Source organism: Tachyglossus aculeatus, chromosome 10 (assembly GCF_015852505.1).
Source record: "Tachyglossus aculeatus isolate mTacAcu1 chromosome 10, mTacAcu1.pri, whole genome shotgun sequence".
Taxonomy (NCBI): Eukaryota; Metazoa; Chordata; class Mammalia; order Monotremata; family Tachyglossidae; genus Tachyglossus; species Tachyglossus aculeatus.
Window position 1 is genome coordinate 22687971 of NC_052075.1, and position 21755 is coordinate 22709725.

Genomic DNA, 21755 nt, shown 5'->3' on the forward strand with positions numbered 1-21755 from the left:
TAAAATAGCTTGCGGGGTGACCTTGGGCAAGTCACTTCACTGTGCCTCAGTTTCCTCATCTGTAAAATGGGGATTGATACTATGAGCCCCAGGTGGGACATGGACCGTGTCCCACTCGATTTACTTATAACCATCCCAGCATTTAGTACAGTGCCTGGCACAGAATAAACGCTTAATTACTACTATCCTTATTAGTATACTATTGTTTCTCTTAACATGGTACTGAATTTGTGAAACCAAGGCATTCAACACCCTGATCATTTAATAACACGTGACCACAATTTATTTTCCTTTTATTTTGGCAATTCGGTCCCATACAAAAGCAATAGAAACATGAACTGTCAACAAGAATTTTACAAGTGCAAATAACAGGAAAATCTATCTGTACAATTACAACAATTTTACATGAATAAATGGTTGCATGAAAAATCCTAAATACCTTCCACTACTGAACTCTTCTTCGAATATTACTAGAAGAGTAATAACTATTTACAGTACCAAATTTAGGCTGCAGCTCTTTTATTAAAGCTCAGTTTCGTAACAACTCCATTAACTCACTCTCCAATCCCAAATCCCACATGAAATAGAACAGTTTATTATGGCACTGACAATAACAAAATTAAATTTATAAGAAAGCCAATCTTATAGGTGGAAAAACCAGGAGGTTTCAGTCATTCGAAGGAAAGTTCCGCTGCACTTTAGCTATGCAATGAAAAGTACTTAGGAAAAGTCATTTAAAGGATTCAGGATAGATTCGGGGATGGTAAGAGTTAATAAGTTGCTGCCCTGTTATTTAAAGTTTCCTTTTCATGAATTTTGCTGAGTTTTGAAAACTTGCAAAACCATACTTATAAATTAAAGTCAATTAAAAAGAAAACAAGGAGATCATGACCCAGAGGTGTGAATTATTAACAAGGAACACCCAATTACAAATCCACACTGCACACCCTGGCTAATATTTCACCAGTAAACTCCCCTGGGGTAAAATGTCACCTATTTTTAAAAAGGGGGTTTCCATCTTTAAAAATCACCTCCAGCTGGCCCCATTAGCTCAAAGGCTGGAACTCTCTCAGTGGTTCAGTCAAACAAGCCTCTAAATCAAACTCATCTTCCGCCTGGTAGTCAACGTGTCTAACTTTTGTGGGAGTGCCAGAATACATATCCTAGAAAAACAAAGATATGGATCAGTAGTTAAAGAGAAGTGCCAGAGCCCCACAAATACACCTCTAAACAGCAATCAGTATCGTTCTGTCAGAGATAAACTGCCCGAACAAGATGACCGACTGTCCCAAAATTAAGGGTAAAAGGGCAAAGAAATAATTAGCTCCTGAATGATGTAGGTTGTTTGGAGTTTCATCTACTACCCCCTACAATTAGGATATGTTACAGTACACTGCAAGAAAACTTTGGGATGAGGTAAAAACATGATTGTGCTAAATAAGCCCCCAAATTGTTAAAGAAATACAGCAAGAACCATCATATGAATTGTTACGATTGGCTGAGCATGCCATTTTTGAAATTAAGTGAATAAGCCATATTACAAATAGTTATGTAATAGGACCGTGCAAAGAGTTATGCAATATCTCCTCCAAGAGACCTTCCCTAAGCCCGCTTTTCCTCATCCCCCTCTCCCTTCTGCATCACCCTGACTTGCTCCCTTCATTCACTCCCCTCCCCGAGCCCCACAACACATACACATATCTGTAATTTTATTTATTTTAATTAATGTCTGCCTCTCTCTCTAGACTGTAAGCTCATTGTGGGCAGGGAAATGTATCTGGTATTGTTATACTGTACTCTCCCAAAAGCTTAGTACATTAAGTGCTCAAATACGACTGACGTGTAAATGCCCGCTGAAGATTTATTTAAAACAGCAAGTTCAGTTAAAAAAAAAATATGGCTTTAATGAAGCCAAAGAGTACAAATTCAACTCAGAAAGCAAGGAGCTGATGGAAAATCATTTCAGTCCAAATTTTACTAAGTTTACTGACTCACAAAGTTTTTGAAGAATTTAAAAATATTTTCACATATTGGGTCACAGAAAGGGTTACCCTAGGAATTGGTATGGTATAGCCATGATCTCTGCAGTTAAGCCTTTAAATGGTCCTCACTGTACAATATTGATACCTAAAACATTTTCAGACATTTGCTGAATCTTCTCTTAAGGCATATTTAACTTCCTTTCACAACTGTCCAAATGTCCAACTAATCTGCCATACACCAGGATGGAAAAAGATTGATTAGGCATACTTACAAAGTTATCCTGAGAGCTCGTTTGTGATTCGGAGCTACTCTCTGCAGATTCGGTCTCCATTTCACCGAGATCAACAGGACTACTGTGAAAACAAACAAGCCAGTGCATTTTAACGAAGATCCGGAGGACATTAAAACTTTTCTGTCTAAAATCCACTTTGGAGGAAATGGTTGTTTTGGTCAAACTTTCCTCTTTCCTCTCCGAGACCATCATGCCTGGCCTGCAAATGCTTACCCATATGCTTTCTTTTTAGAATGGGGAGAGCTTGAGGGCAACCACAATCTATAAACATTATCAGGAGCACAACTCTCAAAGGGGACCACATCAGAGGTCAAAGCTTCTGATACCAGCATTCACTCAGTTGCATTTATTGAGCACTTACTGTGTGCAGAGCACTGTACAAAGCACTTGGGAGAGTACAAGCACATTCCCTGCCCACACCCAGCTTACAGTCTAAAGGGAACCAGCGGTAATGTTATCAATGTAGATCACACTGAGAAACACTCATACAGATCAATGACTTATATAAGGCTGATCTAAAAGTAATCTAATGGACATTCAACTTTCCAATTATTGTCTTTAAAGATTTAAAAAGAGCATTATTTTGCATTACCAAACACCCAGACCCAAACTACACGAGAGGGTTGGCAGGAGGAGAACAGCTAATACATGCGTGTCTGTGAGCAGTGCATGGTGCCATTCCTATTGCCACTCAAAAATCTGGGTCAGTTTTTGAGCCGCCCGACTGCTAGCCTGATGCCAACTGGAGTCATGAGACTATTTAGGTTATCTTGAGTAAGCACTAGTTGATTGAAGACTTGTCCTACCAGGTACTTCTCACTATTCAAGAAAAATATTTACATAGAGGTTTTCAAATGAGAATTTCTACAAATTCAGACAGATGGACGACAGGTTTATTTTACCACCCCGTATCTGTTTCATAAATTATGCTACCTTTTTGTCATGAATCTAGTTTTTAAGATATGAAAAAAATGTATACACAATTCCTCTAGAAGGGAAGAATGAGCCTGCTAATTCTGTTCTATTACTCAAGTGCTTAGTACGGTGCTCTGCACATAATAAGCACTCAATAAATACCACTCATTGACTGATGGTACAGTAATAGCTTGTGTAGGTGAGGTGTGTGTGTGGTGGGGGTGGGGGGGGGGGTAGGTGTCCTCCCTCATGATGGCCCTTGAATCTCTCTCAGGTGTCCTCTGGGCTCCTGACTTCCATTACTCAGGCCTCTCCAAAATATTGTACTCTCCCAAGTGCTTAGTACAGTCCTTTGCACACAGTAAGCGCTCAATAAAGACAATTAGTAATAATAAGGCACTAAAAAGAGTGCTCGGGTACTCTGGCTTGCCATTTTTCAAACAGTAAAAGCGTTGCCCTGGAAACCCCAAAATCTTTAAGACACTTCCACATCGGGCCCTCCTGTGGCATTGGGAGGTGAAATGTGGTGTGATAAGAAGGGTGCATGGCCCCCAGGCATCAAGGATGGGATGATTTAGCTCATGGAGACCCCCAATTTCTAAGGCATACAATTATTGTATTTGTTAAGCATTCAAGATATTCAGGTTGGATACAGACTGTGAGCCTCATGTGGGGCAGGGACTAAGCACCATCCTCCAGAGGTAATCTAAAGAGGAGAACTGGTCTTTGCTTCTGGATAGCCAACTCCCAGGAAAATGGAACTGACACGGTAAATGCCATGAATAAATATCCCCTCCCTTTAACCACTGGCCACCCAAAGATCTTCCTCCGAGACTTGTTTTTTGTTTTCATTTTTGATAGAGGGCTTAGAAGAACACAAGTCTGCAAGATGAGAGAAAGAACTTCAACAAGCTATCCTAGTTAAAAACGATCAAAAGAAAAGGCTACAAGGGCCAAGTATTTTTAAGATGTTAATCTCTTGCCCAGTTTAGTACATTGAACAAGTTAACTTCATTTATACATACATGTCTTGTAAGTCACTCCCTTCTTCCGCTGGAGGATCCCAACAATGCAGAGCAACCTTCCACAGCTTGATCTGCTGATCCCAAGACCGTCGGCTGTACTTCTTAAATTTATTGGGTGTTTTGGGATGAACTCCAGGTTGCCGAAGGTGCCTATAACCAAAAGAGGAAATATAAACGAAAAAAGTACTCCACATCACCACTGCTATATTGATCTCAGCCTGTTATGCGGTAAAGAAAAGAAATAAAGGGCAAGGGGATGCTGGTTTCTAACCTTAAGACATACCCAACAATTTCCACACCAAAAAAGGGGAGAGGAGTGAGAAACTGTTCCGGTGAGACACTCTAAAGCCGGCACGATCTGTTCCACAACAAATCCTACGACCGTAAAATTTCTACCAGCCAAACACCAACTGAACTGGAAAGAACTCTAGTCCCTATTTCCAGGAATAGCAGATGTGCTATGGCCACACCAAAGAAGTCTAAATCCAACCTAAGATGGCATATTTTTTATTAAGCGCTTACTATGTGCAAAGCACTGTTCTAAGCGCTGGGGAGGTTACAAGGTGATCAGGTTGTCCCACGGCGGGGCTCACAGTCTTAATCCCCATTTTACAGATGAGGTAACTGAGGCACAGAGAAGTGAAGTGACTTGCACAAAGTCACACAGCTGACAGTTGGCGGAGCCGGGATTTGAACCCACGACCTCTGACTCCAAAGCCCGTGCTCTTTCCACTTAGGCTCAGGTCCCTGGAGCTGACAATACTCTATGGCCCGCTACCACCGGAAACAATTGAGTTGGGACAAAACTGGATTTGTGCTTTTGTGGTGAGGCATATACTATGTGCCAGGCACTGTACTAAGTGCTGGGGTAGATAACAAGCTTACTGTGTCAGCTTGGACAAAGACAAGGTCCCATGGGCCTCAGCCTTAGTCCCCATTTTAGGGATGAGGTAACTGAGGTACAGAGGACAAGTGAAATGCCCAAGATCACACAGCAGTCAGGTGGCAGAGCATTAGAACCCATATCCTTCTGACTCCTATGCCTCTGCTCTATCCAGGAGGCCAGGAGTTCTAGGGGTTCACTTCAAAAGTGGGATGGGCAAAAAGACCCCCAAAGGAGGCTGAACTACTAGCTGTACCCTTTCAAGAAGTGGCTTAGAACGCTGATGTAATGAACTGTCTTAGGAAGACAGGTAGAAAGAGGTTTGGAAGTCCCAGAGAAGCAGGGGTTAATTCTTATATAAGGCTCCTTGATAATAATGATAGCATTTATTAAGTGCTTACTATGTGCCAAGCACTGGGGAGGTTACAAGGTGATCAGGTTGTCCCACGTGGGGCTCACAGTATTAATCCCCATTTTACAGATGAGGTAACTTGAGGCCCAGGGAAGTTAAGTGACTTGCCCAAAGTCCTACAGCTGGTAATAGGCGGAGTCGGGATTTGAACCCATGACCTCTGACTCCAAAGCCCGTGCTCTTTCCACTGAGCCACGCTGCTTCAGAGATGAAAGATCTTAACGGAGAACAGCGTGGCCTAATGAAAAGAGCACAGGCCTCGAGTCAAGACCTGGGTTCTAATCCCCATCCAGCCACATGTCTCCTGTGTGACCTTGGACATATCTCAACTTCTCTGCGCCTGAGTTACCTCATCTGTAAAGTGGAGACTGAGATTGTAAACCCCATGTGGGTCATGGACGCTGTCCAACCTTTATGAGCTTGTATCAACCCCAGCACTTAGTACAGTGCCTGGCGTATTGTAAGTGCTTAACAAATACCATCAAAAAATTAAAGCAAAAAACAAACCCCAAACCCCACCTGATAGCTAATTATTTGAGGTTGCCTAATTACCCCAAGAATATTTCTTATAGTGAAGAGGCGGGCTTTTAGGGGAGTTTTGAATCTGGGGAGAGCTATTGTCGGATTTGGGAGGAAAGAGTTGCAGGCAAGAGTAACAGTGTGAGCAAAAGAGATGGCAAAGTCGAGAACAAGGTAGAGGTATAGGTTACAAAGTGCTTGATGCAGAGGGAGACAGTGGAGGCTTCGGAGGAGAGATGAGAGAGATTGAGACTGTAAGATCTTTGTGCCTAGGGAATGTCACTGCTTACTGTTGGATTGTACTTTCCCAAGAGCTTAGTACAGAGCTCTGCATACAGTAAGTGCTCAATAAATTCAATTGAATGAATGTGTGCCAAGTGATACATCAGGAAGATGAACCACGCATGGTAATTTTCAGTATAAACCGGAGAGGGGAAAGGCTGAAAGCAGAGAGACCACCAAAGAGGCCGATACAATAGCCTAGCTGGACTAGAATAATAATATCATTATTATTATGGTACTTGTTAAGCGCTTACCATGTGCCAAGCATTGTTCTAAGTACTGGGGTAGATACAAGTTGACCAGGTTGGACACAGTCCCTGTCTCACACTGGGCTCACACTCTTCGTCCCCATTTTTTTGCAGATGAGGTAACTGAGGCAGAGAGAGGTGAAGTGACGACTTAGGTCACACAGCAGACAAGTGATGGAGCTGGGATTAGAACCCATGACATTCTAACTCCAAGGCCCATGCTCTATCCACTACATGCTGCACCACATTCGTAGCAATTTGGGAGGAAAGGAAGGGGCAGGGAAGAAAAAACCAGCAGGATTTGGCCTTCTAAGTTTAAGGAATGAGGGAGAGCAAGGAGTCAAGTGTATGACATCAAAATAGTGAACTTTGAGACAGGGAGATGGTATTATTGTCTGAGATAAGAAAATTAGGAGTAGATTTAGGAGGAGGATGAGAGGTTCCATTTTAAACCTGGCTCAGTTTTTACTGGCTCACAGATTCTACATTCGTAGAGCTAAACGGTTTTATGGGGATTATGAATTGCTGGTGGCAGAAAGGTGGCACAAAAAGTACACAGAGAGGGGCCAAATGGGTTGGAAACACACTCAAAGTGATAGTACCTTTTTGTCTAAGCATCCCACACAAATATTACCCTGCATTTCCCCATCCTCACTGGGGAACCTGTAAAGTAGAGTGCATATGCACACAAATATTTCTCACATTTGCAGAGACAAGGCTCAGTATGGCTGAAGACTGAAATTTTAAGGACAAAAGAAAGAGAATAAACCTCTAGATTTTTAGATAGGATAAAGCTAGGGGAGAGTCAACTGAATCCACTGAAATCCTCACAAGACAGATGGTCAATTTCCCATCTTTGCTAAAAGGAATGACAAGATACCTGTACACAAACTCAAAGCCAACTTTGAAATCTTTTGTGTTTCAATGTCACAATGCATTAATTATCTTACACTGAAAAAGAAAATCAAACTCAGTTCTACACAGAACTTCATTTTAAGGAGACTAATGTTGCTTAGAAAACTGTAACATTATGTCACTGGGAGGTTAATAGTGTCCCTAGAAATCAGTTTTAATTTTTTTTTTTTAGATTTCTAAAGGAAGCAGACATGTAAGCCATATTCCATTCCAGGTTAAACAAAAATTTACCTTGGAACTTCTTTAATGTATCGGTCATACGCAATGGTGTTCTTTCCATAGTTGATTTGTTTCTGTCTTCTCATCAGAACACTTTCATCAGTTTCTAGTTCTGCTGGTACCGTCGACTCTTTTGAGTCAGAACTAATGATTAAGAAATGCAGTGCAACGTTAAAACACCCACAAAAAGCAAGCACTTTCTTGCAAAACTCTTCCTCAACTTTTATACGCGTTTTACAAAAGTTTGAGGAAATGCAGGCTTACAAAGGAACAATCTTACTGAAGCAAACACATCAGGAAGTCCTTGGCTTACAACCAATCACATTTCCACCAACCCTGAATATATCCCGTTTCAGGTTACTGACACTGAACCTGATTTAATGACAATAGGCTCATAAAATATGTTCTGAATAACTTTGTCCCCACTGTCCACATGACATTCCTGTCCCAAAAGTCCTTCTTTCTGTTCACTGTGCTTCATGCTGTTGCTGCCCCTTCTCTTCATCCCCCAGCTCAGAGGCTAATAAAGCTGGAGAGCTGAGGAAGAGAATAGGGCTACTGCTGTGGCTACCCCCTTCTAGACTGTGAGCCCACTGTTGGGTAGGGACTGCCTCTATATGTTGCCAACTTGTACTTCCCAAGCGCTTTAAAGTACACTGCTCTGCACACAGTAAGCGCTCAATAAATACGACTGAATGAGTTAATACCGGCCTCCTTCCCCACCACTGCAGGAATGCTCCATAGCTCCATCCTAACACTCTGCTGGCTCCTCCCCTCAGCCCATCCTGGTCCAGTCCCAACCCTCCAGCTCTGAAGCCAAAGAGGGGACCGGAGGGGAGAGGATTAGACGGGGAAGTGAGGGAAAACTGCTCGGGAGCCCAGTGAAAGCACCCAGGACACACCAGACCCACCCAGCCTGGGATAGATTCAACTGCCCTCCGGCAGGAACCCCAAGCCCAAACTGTTGTAGTGGCATCAAACAAGCTCTACTGGAGTCGCCATCAGGTTCTTCGTAACTTTTCCCATTTTCTCCTAAGTCCACTGGCCTAGGACAGGGATTTCACCAAGAAAACATACCATCACTGGATAGGGGCTAGCTGTCTGCTTTAAAGGGAGACACAAGTGGGGGTTTTCAGCAGCTACAAAGCATGGTTCATTAATAAGGAATTGCCAGTCACTTCTTTTAAATAATTTGACTGTTTTAAATTTGTCTAGGTTTTTTGAACTATTTGTCGGTAGGAGTAAAGGGTGCACTGGACAATACAGTAATAGTATAGAGTTATCCTATTCAACGAACCACCCTCCGTTTTTTATTTGACATTATGTCACCTGATTGCTATGTTACACATACACAGCAATACAGCTATATAACTCATCGATTACTGAGTATACAATTTGAGGTCATTTTACTAAGAGCAGGACATCCGGCCTTGGTTCAGGAACCATTCTCCCTCTTTCATTTTTCCTAGAGGAAAATTAGTTCATTCATTCATTCATTTGTACTTATTGAGCGCTTACTGTGTGCAGAGCACTGTACTAAGCGCTTGGGAAGTACAAGTTGGCAACATATAGAGACGGTCCCTATCCAACAGTGGGCTCACAGTCTAGAAGGGCGAGACAGAGAACAAAACAAAACATATTAACAAAATAAAATTAATAAAATATGTACAAGTAAAATAAATCAATAAAGAGTAATAAATACATAAAAACTTATATACATATATACAGGTGCTTTGGGGAAGGAGGTAAGGCCAGGGGGATGGAAAGGGGGAGGAGGGGGAGAGGAGACTCCCCCTTCTAGACTGTGAGCCCGTTATTAATAATAATGATGGCATTTATTAAGCGCCCACCATGTGCAAAGCACAGTTCTAAGTGCTGGGGAGGTCACAAGGTGATTAGGCTGTCCCAGGGGGACTTACAGTTTTAATCCCCATTTTACACATGATGCAACTGAGGCACAGAGAAGTTATGTGACTTGCCCAAAGTCACACAGTTGACAACTGGCTTGTACTTCCCAAGCGCTTAGTACAGTGCTCTGCACAAAGTAAGCACTCAATAAATACGAATGATGATGAACTGGCGGAGTTGGAATTTTAACCCATGACCTCTGACTCCAAAGCCCGTGCTCTTTCCACTGAGCCTTGCTGCTTATTGGGTAGGGATTGTCTCTATATGTGGCCGATTTGTACTTCTTTTGGGCAAGTCACTTCACTTCTCTGGGCCTCAGTTTCCTCATCTGCAAAATGGGGATGAAGCCCGCGGGCCCCACCTGGGACAACCTCTTGACCCCGCATCCACCCCAGCGCCCAGAACAGTGGTGGGCACAAAGTAAGCGCCTCACAAATACCCTCATTATTATTCCCAAGCGCTTAGTACAGTGCTCTGCATCCAGCAAGCGCTCAATAAATACGAATGAATGAATGCCTGACATTCCAACTTGTGATGATTTAAAATGTTGTTTTGAGGAACCAACTGCATTAAGAGATTGAGGGCTTCCTGTGTATTTTATATTTAAAGTGTCAAGACATGGGTTGCCTTTCTCCAAGTGATCTGAATGTCTTCACTCAAGTGAAAACTAGTTATTTATGTCAGCATAAAATAAATGAAACCAAATAGCATTAGCAGGCAACAAAAGCATTGACTTTCACCCCCGGGCTATTTGAATAAACCCTAAACAGGAAAAAAAGCACTAAACACAGCTCACCTTCCAGAAGATGACTTCCGTTCTCTTCCAAATTCATTTATCAAGAGTTTTCTTTTGTATCTATAAAACATTCATTTTAATATTTATTTTAATATTTAAAACATCCAGTTTTAGCATTTTTAAGTCTCCTTACACATTATGATAGGTAAGAATTCTGGCTGGGTAAGATTTTGGGCAAATTTACAGTGGAAGCATGGTGCTTACTGTAGCTAAGGACTGTTGCACCAAACGTGAAAACTGTCAAGGAGAGCAGCACTAACAACAATATGCTTGTCATCGCTTAGATAAGTCATATTATTTTTGTTCAAAGAAAGTGGGACAAGAAGGTAGAGTTATGATTACGCCTCTAATATTGAGTAACTAAACTGTAGAGTATGCTCCAGTATGAACACAAGTTAGAGCAAGATTATTTTTCTAAGACTGCCCATTGCAGTTTATATAAAAAAAAACCCACAAATACCATTGACTGATTGATTTCCTCCCACGTTTCTAACTCTCCCTATTTCCCTAGGGCTGACCCTTCATTACAAGAGAGACTAGGTTAAAAAATGCAGGTACAAAATTGGGCAAGTTCTAGGTTCCTTGCAGGAATAGGAATTTGCATGGGCACATGGGATAAATGTAATCTACAGCTGAGCCAGCTATCACTGTACTTGGAAAAAAAAAAAGAATTGAAAAAAAACCCAAACAGCACTGAAAACTAATTTACAAAAACCTAATATATGGCTGACCACAAGAAAGCAAATAAATAATTTCAAAAGAAGCTTGAAAACGGAAGGAATGTAGAACCTGCTAAAGATAACTGTAGTATTTGTTAAGTGATTACTATGTGCCAAGCACTGTACCACTTGCACTTGGGTGGATACAAGATAATGCATAGGGTTCAGAGACTAAGGGGGAGGGAGAACAGGAAAAGAACCCGAGTAAAGATGCCCCGGTAAAGTACGAAAACAAGTTTCATAATCTATACTTAAATTACAGAGCAATTTTTTAAAATGTCTATCAAGCTGCTCGTTAGCTCCTCACTCAGATGCTCACAAATTTAAGACTATGCTCAAAACATTTTCACAAATTATCTTATTTATTCATAACTCCTGTTATGTTATCCCCATTTTTAGAGCAAATCATTAAGCTAGAGGGGTATCTAACAAAGTCGCATGATAATACTTCAAAATTGCTTGCACTTAGTTTTCTAAAGTGCTTTCATATCATCTCATTTTATTCCCTTAACATCCCAGTGAAGAAGGGGAAGCAAGTATTCATAGCCCTGCTTTGTAAATGAGGAAACTGGGGCCCAAGACTGGTTGAGAGACTTGCATAAAGCTTAAGTTGCGGAGCTAGGACTTGAATAAAATGCCACTAGACCATTACATCCAAACCAGGACTGTTTTATTTTTATCCTCTGTAGCGACATTTTTCCTCTTGTTCCCACTGTATGTTTATTAATTTTGTATCTTGAGGTCTCCCCCCACCCCCACGACATTAAAAGCTTCTCAAGAACAGTCTCCTGCTTTTACTGTTTGCTCCCAAAAGCCTTGTACACAAGTAGGGGCTCAGTAAGTACCATTAATGAGAGAGGACTAGACTGGAACGTCTAAGAACCATTCTTTTGTCTTACTGAATCTCAAGGATAAAATAATAGTGAATGTAAAGGTAACTACATTAACACAATTAAACCTTTAAACATATTCTTTTGGCCAAACTTCAGCCCTGCTCAGTTGACTCAAGATCCATGTGCCACAAAGACCACCTTCACAACAAAAGATTCTTTTTTTTTTAAAAGATTATATTTGTTAAGAACATTTATTATGTGCCAGGCACTGTACTGAGAGCCAAAGTAGGTACAAGCTAATCAGGTTGGACACAGTCCCTGTCCCACATGGGGCTCACAGTCTTAATCCCCATTTTACAGATGAGGGAACTGATGCACAGAGAAATTGGGAGACTTGCACAAAGTCACACAGCAGGCAAGTGGCAGAGTAATGCCATCATCATCATCAGAACCCAGATCCTCTGGATCCCAGGAACGTTCTTCTAGCATATACTTTATTCTATGGTTTAGATGATCTAACTTACCTAAAATAGCATATCATTATGGTAAATGAATTCAAGATACACATACACTAAATTGCTTTGGCAATTTCACTATCAAAAAGATTTTGTGGTCTAGGAGTTTCATGGCTGTGGAAACCATGTATTTTATGTATTGTAAGAAAAGTATTTATAAAGTTAGCACGAAGCTCGTAAAGTAATTAATGGACTTCAAAATGAATCAATTATAAGGTTTGCTTAAAGAACAGACTGAGGTGCAAGAAATCACCTAAGCAGACATCTCATTACACTTTTTACAATTTTGTAGATTTAATGTGCACAAAGTTGGCTCAAACACGGTGGGTGTCAAAAATAGTCTAATATCAAAACATGGGTTTATAAACTCTAACCAAGAACAAGGCAGAAGCGGGAGGCAAATAGCTGGAATTATGGTGAAGGATTACAAAGATGCTTGTAAAACACACAATAAAAATTCTCAATACCCACCTTGCAATTTCTTTGTTAACTTTTGTCCTCATTTCATCCTCTTCAACGACACTTCCCCAATCAGAGCATCTTGGGCGGGGTCTGGGACCTTCAGGGGTCGTAAAACTATAAAAAAAAAGTTTGACAATTCATTTAAACCATTAAGCCTCCAGTTTCATCTCTAGTCAGTTCCTAAAATGGATTCCAGATTAAGGTTCAGGTAATATAAAATATTCCAGATCTTGGGAACCTATCATTAACTTTGAAAGGTTTATATGAAACTTTACTGAGTCAAGCAGTTTTAAATTAAGATATTCATTCTAAACTTAAGAAAGGCTTCTGTTGAGGTCTGGAAACCAACAGAAGATTAGAGCTAAACTGAAATAGACTTTTTTCAACTTTATCCCATTAGCCAGCATGATACAAATTACCTAGTATTTCTGCTAAAAATCAATAATATATTATATTAGTACAGTGCTCTGAATACAGTATGTTCATAGTTATGTACCAGTTATTACCCCAATGGCCCATAAAGACCTAGAAATTAGTTGAAAACAGCTTTGAATACTAAAAAAAAAAAAAAGCTAGGGTAACTAATGGCAGTGCATCCTAGTAAAAATCCTATTATTGACTATGAAAAGCTTGAGTCTTGCTAATGGGAATGAATGATGAAAGTGAGATTTATTACTGACTGGACACTGCTCAAAAATCAAACCTTGATGCACATAACCAACATTGCTGATAAGGAACTTAAAGTTCTAACTGCATTATATAAAAACTTTGCTTTCCTAAATTTGTAAAATGCTATGCATCCTTTGCACACTCAAAAGGCAATGATGAGTGGCTTCATTACTTTAAAAGAGCATGTAATATCCTGGCAGTACAATACAGACAGGCTAGCACTTCTGGTTTCAAGCCCATGTTTAGTGACATTTCCACAAAAGTAAAATATACTGACATGAAGATATTGGTGATTATGGTAGGTGTTTAAATGTGCTAGAAATTTTCCAACAGTTTTCTAACACTCCATTAAATAGAAAGATAAGTAAGGATCAAAATAGCTCCTTATTAAGACTTTCTGCTTTCTATTCAATTTCTCAAATGGCAAGAGAAAATAATCATCACCAATACTGATTCTCCCAGCCTCCAATCATTCCACTTTCAGGATATACTACCTTATCCATCAGTTCCTTTCACTGGTTCCTCTGCCTCCCACCCCCTTACTATGGGAGTCCCTCAAGGTTCAGTTCGGGCCCCCTTCTAGTCTCCATCACATCCACCCCTTTGGAGAACTCATTTGCTCCCACAGCTTTAACTACTCTCTAGGCAGACAATTCCCTAATCTACCTCTCCAGCCCTGATCTCTCGCCTTCTCTGCAGCCTCGAATCTCCTCCTGCCTTTAGGATATCTCTACTTAGATGTCTCCCCGACACCTCAACCTTAAACGTGTCCAAAACAAAACTCCTCACCTTTTTCGCCCAAACCCTGTTGTACCATCTACTTTCCCATCAATGTAGGCGGCCCCACCAAATGAATGTCCCTCTCACAAGCCCGCAACCTTAATTCAAATAATCTCCTCCATTCAACCCACACAGTCTGTCATCAAATCCTGTCACTTCTACCTTTACAACATTTCTAAAATCCACCTCTTCCTCTCTATCCAACCTGCTACCAGGCTGATCGAAGCCTTGACTACTGCATCAGCCTTCTTGCTCACCTTCTTGCCTCCTCTCTCCCGTCTCCAATCCATACTTACCTGCTGCACATATCACTCTTCCCCAAAAATTGCAGTCCACACCTCCTCGCTCCTCAAAGACCTCCAGTGGTTACCAATTCATCTCCACATCAAACAGAAACTCCTTAGCGACCAGTTTTACCAGCTTTAAGGCTGATAACCCAATGCCATTTACTAACCAAATTGAGTTGGGCATACTCAAACCGGCTCATAAAAATGTGATTCATCAGTGTGACCGTTTTGAAAATTAGCTGCCATCCACCCGATATGCTGAGCTACATAGTTTTGAACAACTTTCCAAATTAATATACTGTTTTCGTCTTTTAAATCAGCCATTACTCACCTTACTAAATAGAAAGCACCCAATATAATTTTGCAAAACGTCTCACCTCTCATGTCTGTTGTCTGTATTCCTATTCTCGTTTTCATTTGAACATTTGAATTTCAATGGGTCCTCTTTGAGCATAGAAGAATCAAGATGATTTGGATTTCTGTGCTTTCCATCTGCGCAGCGTTTTCTTCCAATTGACCAACGGACTGGAGATGGGCTGCTACAAGAAATAAGATTAATCAGTCCATACAATATTATTCTCTCACTCTGTATCCATGTCTTCTTTGCCACAACGTTTCTTGTTCTCTGCACTTACTAGGCTAGCTGGAATGACATACTTAGTCTCAATAGCACCCCCAGCATTTAAACCCTAAATTATTAATAATCTGATCCTTAATCTTCCTACGGCTCCCATTCTGTACATAAATTTGTGTCCCCATTAGATTGCAAGATCCTTGAAGGCAGGGGATGTTTTAATAATTATATTATTTGATAACTGTTTACTAAGTGCCAAGCTCTGGGTCAGGTATAATAAAATTTATTAAGTGCCAATACTCTATAACACAATTAGATTACACAAACTGTCCCTGTCCCACACGGGGCTCACAGTCTTAGCTAAGGGAGAACATGGTACTGAACCCCCATTTTACAGACAAGGAACCTGAGGCCCACTGAGGTAGTAACTGGGGCCAAGTACCACCTCCTTTCATCTCTTCTGTGGTCCTGATTGAATGAGGTTCATTTTTAGGACTGCTGAACATTTTAGGAATGCAGTCATCCTGGGTCTGTGATGTAAAGAATAACGATAATTAATAATTATGGTATTTGTTAAGCACTTACTATGTGCCAGGCACTGTACTAAGCACTGGGGTGGACACACACAAGTCAGGTTGGATGCAGTCTGTGTCCCACAAGGGGCTCACAGTCTCAATCCCCATTTTATAGATGAGGTCACTGAGGCACAGGGGAATGAAGCGACTTGCCCAAGATCACACAGCAGACAAATGGCAGAACAGGGATTAGAACCCATGACCTTCTGACTCCCGGGCCTTTGCTGTTAAATAGAACAAAACCCAGTTTAAGTTCCTAAATCTCTGGAAACTGTGGGTACATCCTGTAGAATGGAGAACATTTTTTTTTTTTTTTTACAGAAGAGGAAGCTAGGGCTCCAATAAATTAAGGGACTTGCCCTTGGACTCACAGCAGGAAAAATGGCAAAGTAAGCCCTCAGTACAGTGCTCTGCACACAGTTAGCGCTCAATAAATACTATTGATTGATTGATTAAAGCTCAAGTCCTCTGTTTCCCAGTCTTTGGTCTTTCCTCTAAGACACATTTGCTTTTCTAGCTGTTTTCTGCAGCTCTACTTTTCCAAATGCTTAGTACAGTGCTTTTGCACGCCATAGGTGTTGATTTCCAGTACAACTTTATATTTACAGGGGAAGCATATATTTATATGGCGGAGTGGATACAGCACGGGTTTGGGAGTCAGAAGGACCTGGGTTCTAGTCCTGCCTCATCACCTGTCTGCTGTGTGACCTTGGACAAATCACTTCACTCCTCTGGACCTCAGCTACCTCATCTATAAAATGGGGATTAAGACTAAGCCCCATGTGGGACAGGAGCTGTGGCCAACACAATTTGCTTGTATCCACCCCAGCGCTTAGTACAGTGCCTGGCACATAGTAAGTGCTTAACAAATACCATTTTTATTTATTTTCTGATCTAAAACCTTGTTTCTCTTAAAAGGTGAAGCATTCTTCCTACCTTGTCTTTCTTACTCCACGAGGCTCCTGTTAAATTACTAAGTGAAATGTACTTTATGTATATGGGGAGTAGGGTGGATTTTTTTTTTTAACCTTCCCACATTTTCATCATCATCAATCGTATTTATTGAACGCTTACTACGTACAGAGCACTGTACTAAGCGCTTGGGTAGTACAAATTGGCAACATATAGAGACAGTCCCTACCCAACAGTGGGCTCACAGTCTAAAAGGGGGAGACAGAGAACAAAACCAAACATACTAACAAAATAAAATAAGTAGAATAGATATGTAATAAATTTCAAATTTAAGGCATTTTCAACAGTCTAAGGGAACGAGATACTAAGTTCTCACTCTCAACATTGCGCCTAAATAAGAGCTTCTGGTCTTGGGGTTTCTATGTCCAAACCCAGAGGAGTTTTCCGACAGACCACCACTCTCCCCATATCAAAACCCTACTAATATTTTATTAAACCAGGAAGGCTTCCCTTATTGATCTCATTTCCCCACCCCGCCTTCCCTCCTTTCTGTGTTACCTAAGCCTTTGAGTTCTCACCCCACAAACATTTAGGTACCCCTCCCCCACAGCCCTTATCAATCAATCAGTGGTATTTATTGGGCCATCTGCTACAAGCAGGGCATCACACTAAGTGTGTAGGAGAGCACAATAGGTGAATATTCCTACACTCGGCCATTCCCCCTACCTATTATTTATTTTAATGCCCATCTGCCCCACTAGACTAAGTTCCTAGGCATCAATTGTATTTATTTAGCACCTGTGTGTAGAACACTGTACTAAGCGCCTGGAAGAGTACGCTAAAACAGAGTTGGTAGACACGTTCCCTGCCCACAATGAATTTACAACCTAGAGGTCAGGAGTCCAACTCCATTGTCCTCAACAGTCTGCACAAAGTAAAGCCCAATAAATATCAGATTGTTATCGCTGCCCTGACTTGCTTCCTTTGCTCTCTCCCAGCTCCCAAGCAACTTATGCCCGTATCTGTAATTTTATTTATCCCTTTGCTCTTCCCCGAGCTCCCAGCCCCAAGGCACTAATGTACCTATCTGCAATTTTATTTATTTGTATTGTGGTCTGTCTTCCCCCGCCTCTAGGCTGTGAGCTCGTTTTGGGCAGGGACTGCCACTGATTACTTTTGTATTCTAATTTCCCAGAAGACAGGATGTGCTAGAGAAAATACTGAATTGTTATGATCGGAAGCGACTCGAGGACACTTGATAATAATATTAACCCAAGCACTTGGAACAGTGCTCTGCACACAGTAAGCGCTCAAGAAATATGACTGAAAGTGAGCTCGTGGTGGGCAGGAATCAAGCACTTAGTACAGTGCTTTGCACATAGTAAGCGCTCAATACGACTGACTGCGAGCTCATTGTGGGCAGGAATGTCTCTCTTGGTTATACTATACTCTCCTAGGCGCTTTGCACACAGTAAGCGCTCAGTAAATACGACTGTGAGCTCGCTGTGGGCAGGAATGCATCTGTTGTTACACTGTCCTCTCCCAAGCGCTTAGGACAGCGCTGTGCACGCAGTAAGTGCTCAATAAATATGACTGACTGTATCTGAGGCCTAAAATCTCTGGTCTTCAGAGGCTGCAAAGAAAAGGAGAAATAGGATGGGAAGGAGAAACGGGTTTTCAAAATCTTCACCCAAAAAATGAAAGGATTTTATATTTTAAAAAAGGGGGTGGTGGGGGAGAGGGGGTTACCCCACAGGACCATGTGTCTATAATTCTATTTATCTATTTGGATGCTATTGACGCCTGTTTATTTTCATTCAATGTCTCCCCCTTCTAGACTGCGAGCCCGTTGCTGAGTAGGGGCCGTCTCTATATGTTGCCGATTTGTACTTCCCAAGCGCTTAGTACAGTGCTCTGCATAGAGAAAGCGCTCAATAAACAGAGAAACCACGTGGCTTAGTGGAAAGAGGCCGGGCTTGGGAGCCAGAGGACGTGGGTTCTAATCCCGACTCCACCACTTGTCTGTTGTGTGACCCTGGGCAAGCCGCTTCTCGGTGCCTCAGTTACCTCATCTGGAAAATGGGGATTAAGACTGTGAGCCCCACGTGTGGGGCAACCTGATTACCTTGCATCTACCCCAGCACAATGCTCGACATATAGTAAGCTTAGTAAATATCATAATTATTATTACTAATAAGTGTGATTAAATTCATTCATTCATACTTATTGAGCACTTCCTGTGTGCACAGCACTATGCTGAACCCTTGCTTTTGTTGTCTGTCTTCCCCCTTCCAGACTGTGAGCCTGTTGTTGGGTAGGGATTGTCTCTATCACTTGCCGAATTGTACTTCCCAAGCGCTTAGTGCAGTGCTGTGCACACAGGGAGCGCTCAATAAATACGATTGAATGAGTGAATGAATGCTATTGATGCCTGTTCACTAGTTTTAATATCTATCCCCCCCCTCCATTTTAGACTGTGAGCACATTGTTGGGTAGGGATTCTCTACATGTTGCAGAATTGTGCTTTCCTCTGCACACAGGAAGCGCTCAATAAACACGACTGAATGCCGAAATGTACTTCCCAAGCGCTTAGTGCAGTGCTGTGCACACAGGGAGCGCTCAATAAATACGATTGAATGAGTGAATGAATGCTACTGATGCCTGTTCACTAGTTTTAATATCTATCCCCCCCGCCCCTTTTAGACTGTGAGTACATTGTTGGGTAGGGATTGTCTCTACATGTTGCAGAATTGTGCTTTCCTCTGCACCCAGGAGGCGCTCAATAAACACGACTGAATGCCGAATTGTACTTCCCAAGCGCTTAGTACAGTGCTGTGCACACAGGGAGCGCTCAATAAATCCGACTGAATGAGTGAATGAATGATATTGATGCCTGTTCACTTGTTTTAATATATATCCCCCCCCCGCCCATTTTAGACTGTGAGCACATTGTTGGGTAGGGATTGTCTCTACATGTTGCAGAATTGTGCTTTCCTCTGCACACAGGAAGCGCTCAATAAACACGACTGAATGCCGAATTGTACTTCCTAAGCGCTTAGTGCAGTGCTGTGCACACAGGGAGCGCTCAATAAATACGACTGAATGAGTGATTGAATGCTATTGATGCCTGTTTACTAGTTTTAATATCTATCATCATCAATCGTATTTATTGAGCGCTTACTGTGTACAGAGCACTGTACTATCCCCCCCCCCCCCTTTTAGACTGTGAGTACATTGTTGGGTAGGGATTGTCTCTTTATCTTGCAGAATTGTGCTTTCCTCTGCACACAGGAATTGCTCAATAAACACGACTGAATGCCGAATTGCACTTCCCAAGCGCTTAGTACAGTGCTGTGCACACAGGGAGCGCTCAATAAATACGATTGAATGAGTGAATGAATGCTATTGATGCCTGTTCACTAGTTTTAATATCCATCCCCCCCCCCTTTAGACTGTGAGCACACTGCTGGGTAGGGATTGTCTCTACATGTTGCAGAATTGTCCTTTCCTCTGCACATAGGAAGCGCTCAATAAACACGACTGACTGCCGAATTGTACTTCCCAAGCGCTTAGTACAGTGCTGTGCACACAGGGAGCGCTCAATAAATCCGACTGAATGAGTGAATGAATGGTATTGATGCCCGTTCACTAGTTTTAATATCTATTCCCCCCCCCCCCGCCCCTTTCAGACTGTGAGTACATTGTTGGGTAGGGACTGTCTCTACATGTTGCAGAATTGTGCTTTCCTCTGCACCCAGGAAGCGCTCAATAAACACGACTGAATGCCGAATTGTACTTCCCAAGCGCTTAGCACAGTGCTGTGCACACAAGGAGCGCTCAATAAATCCGACTGAATGAGTGAATGAATGCTATTGATGCCTGTTCATTTGTTTTAATATATATCCCCCCCCACATTTTAGACTGTGAGCACATTGTTGGGTAGGGATTGTGTCTACATGTTGCAGAATTGTGCTTTCCTCTGCACCCAGGAAGCGCTCAATAAACACGACTGAATGCCCAATTGTACTTCCCAAGCGCTTAGCACAGTGCTGTGCACACAGGAAGCGCTCAATAAATCATCATCAATCGTATTTATTGAGCGCTTGCTATGTGCAGAGCACTGTACTAAGCGCTTGGGAAGTAATGAGTGAATGAATGCCATTGCACAAGGAGCGCTCAATAAACACGACTGAATGCCCAATTGTACTTCCCAAGCGCTTAGCACAGTGCTGTGCACACAGGAAGCGCTCAATAAATCATCATCAATCGTATTTATTGAGCGCTTGCTATGTGCAGAGCACTGTACTAAGCGCTTGGGAAGTAATGAGTGAATGAATGCCATTCACTAGTTTTAATATCTATCTCCCCCCTTTCCATCATCAATCGTATTTATTGAGCTCTTGCTGTGTGCAAAGCACTGGACTAAGCGCTTAGTCCAGACCCCCTTTTAGACTGTGAGTACATTGCTACAGAAGGATTGTCTGTATATGTTGCAGAATTGTGCTGTCCAAGCGCTTAGGCCAGTGCTCTGCACACAGGAAGCGCTCAGTGAATGAATGAATGAATGAATGAATGAAGGGGGGGAGGGGCGCGAGGCTACGGGAAAGGCCGTTTTCCCGCCACGGTTGGGCGCATGCGCGGTGCCCCCCCCCCCCACAACACGCGCGCGCGCCCCAAGAACCGGCCGCGTCGCCCTACCTGTGCTGGCCGCCCCAGGGTCCGCCTGCGGGGGGCGCTGCGGGGGGCTGAGGGCTCTGCCTGCGGGAAGCCATGGCGCCGGCGCAGACCGCAGCACCCCACCTCACGCGCTCCCGCCGGCCGCCCACTGGCTGACGCGCGCGACGGCCCGCGCCTTTTATAGGCCCCCGCGCGCGCCGCCGTCGGGACAAACCATCGCGGCCGAAGAGGGGGGGACGCCCGGTCAAGTCAGCCCCTACAACTCCCTTTCGGACCACTAAAAGATGAAATAATTGCTCTCTACTTACTATTTCCCTTTAATAGAGACATGCAAATATGAAAACCAATTTTGTAG

General features: G+C 42.4%; 1 protein-coding gene across 1 annotated transcript; it reads right to left on the reverse strand.

Annotated features, from left to right (window-relative positions):
* Positions 1 to 259: 259 nt before the first annotated feature.
* LOC119933165 (stem-loop binding protein) lies at positions 260 to 21525 on the reverse strand. Its single transcript, XM_038752500.1, has 8 exons — positions 21422 to 21525; positions 15040 to 15201; positions 12936 to 13040; positions 10398 to 10457; positions 7706 to 7837; positions 4216 to 4365; positions 2255 to 2336; positions 260 to 1163 (listed from the first exon to the last, which is right to left on the reverse strand). The coding sequence occupies exons 1-8, from the start codon at positions 21493 to 21495 to the stop codon at positions 1047 to 1049; spliced, it is 882 nt and encodes a 293-aa protein (XP_038608428.1). The 5' UTR covers positions 21496 to 21525; the 3' UTR covers positions 260 to 1046.
* Between the last annotated feature and the right edge of the window lie 230 nt (positions 21526 to 21755).